The sequence below is a fragment of the Hipposideros armiger genome, unplaced genomic scaffold (assembly GCF_001890085.2).
Source record: "Hipposideros armiger isolate ML-2016 unplaced genomic scaffold, ASM189008v1 scaffold_882, whole genome shotgun sequence".
Taxonomy (NCBI): domain Eukaryota; kingdom Metazoa; phylum Chordata; class Mammalia; order Chiroptera; family Hipposideridae; genus Hipposideros; species Hipposideros armiger.
Window position 1 is genome coordinate 490,061 of NW_017732232.1, and position 1,880 is coordinate 491,940.

The following is a 1,880-nucleotide window of genomic DNA, read 5'->3' on the forward strand; positions in this document are numbered from 1 at the left end:
TTAAATGATTTGTTCAGAGATAATGAAGTCAGTCTCTGTATTCAGGTCTGTCTGACTCCAAAATCTATGCATTTACTTTGCTTGTTTTCCTACACCATAACATGACGGAAATGTTTTTGCCATTACTTCTTTCATAATACTGTAAATAAATAAAATGGATTTGAAATTCAATAGTTTCTCAAATATCTCATCAAAGTAGATATCTTAACAAGAAATTTGCTAAAATACGATAACCTTTTTTTGATGGATTTTTCTAGAAATCATATAAAATACATTATATAATCTTATATAGTCTTTGAGTTTATTCTGTAAACACATTCTGTCTGTACCATTTTAAAATAATGTTAAATCATATTTATTGTTTTGCATACAACTCACACATTTATTAATATTAAAAAAAACGAAATGCAAAGTAATAAATCTGACTTCTTTCCCCACAAAAATGGGAAGTATATCTTGGTAAAGAAATTTTAAAATTATTTTTACACACCAGTTAGTTGTTGAAATTTACAGTTCTAGCAAAAAATATAATTAACATGAAAAAAAACCCCAACACGTTAACTAACTAGTATAAAACAGTTTACAATATCGTAAGCAAGAAACAAAAACTGGTCAGTAAACACTGCTTTAATTTTCAAACAGATTTCTATTATAGTACAGTTTACTGCCAATAACTCTAAGCCCATTAAGAGCACTTCTATATATAAATATAGCAAATGATACAGTATTTATTGCAACAACAAATTAAAGGTTGTCATAATATATGTAACTTAAATACCCGCCCCCCCAAGTGATAAAGTGGCTTCTTATTCCTTAAACATAGAAATTCTGCTCTTCAATGTAGAAAGATGAAGTCCTCTCATCAAAAGGCACATTCTTATCTGCAAGAAAAAAAATATTATAAATGTTCATCCTAGAACAAATTTAAAAATATTCCTTAAAATTTGAAGTGGCTAGAAGATAATGGAAGTATTTAGTCTAAGGGAATTAACAGTGAATGGCACAGATAAAATGCATGATTACTTTGTCTATATCAATTACATCAGATATCCTCTTTTAAATTATAATTCTAACTTTTTCAAAGGGATTTTATATGTAACTAGTGTGGGTAATTAAAGACTACTTCAAAGTCATACTAAAGTGATACCATCATGTAATATTCATAAATGACTTTCCTTAAAAAGTATACAATATAGTTATTTGTTTCTATAGTGTCTATAAATATAAATCTTAACTGATCTTATTCTCAGACATGAGAATTAATTGAAGCTGCAGGCCTGGAAGTATACTCTACGAAACAAACAAACAAAAATACTTCTAATATTTATAACACAATAACAGAACTTACCTATACAGAAGATAAGGTTTTCCATAAACATATACAGTGGGGTAAGTTTGCCCATTTTCTTACCTTATTGACTACTTTACGATAATACGAGGTTATAGTTTCATCTCACACATTTTTATAGACCTTAATCCTAATAATACACCAGGCTTTACTATTACTTAATCCAAACTATAGCTTCCAAGAAACTTCTGCTAATTACAGCCATTACAACAGAAAGCATTTAGTCAAGCTAAAAGAATAACCAAAGGTATGCAAATTTTACTAACTTAATAACATTTAGAACTTCATGAAAGATATGTATGAGAATGAGCAATACTTTCTATCAACTTGTTGTTTTAGCTAAACCTTTACCAAGCAATCTATAATAGAGCTCTAAATGATCATTAGATTTTTATAAGCTAATGAGTTTTAATATATTTTAATTTGAAGGTGAATTTCAGCTTTTTTTTTTTTTTTTTTTTTTTTAGCTGAGCCATCCTGCTACCTGTTGGCAGCTCAGCGGCTGCTCAGCTCGGGCTGGACTTGAACCGCT

General features: G+C 28.8%; 1 protein-coding gene across 1 annotated transcript in view; it reads right to left on the reverse strand.

Moving 5' to 3' along the window:
- Positions 1 to 285: 285 nt before the first annotated feature.
- The window catches only part of FAM174A (family with sequence similarity 174 member A), a 40,591-nt gene continuing 38,996 nt past the window's right edge, over positions 286 to 1,880 (reverse strand). The window contains exon 3 of the mRNA XM_019630043.1: positions 286 to 881. Within this exon, the coding sequence (XP_019485588.1) occupies positions 878 to 881 (4 nt within the window). The 3' untranslated portion in view covers positions 286 to 877. The remainder of the gene's footprint in view (positions 882 to 1,880) is intronic.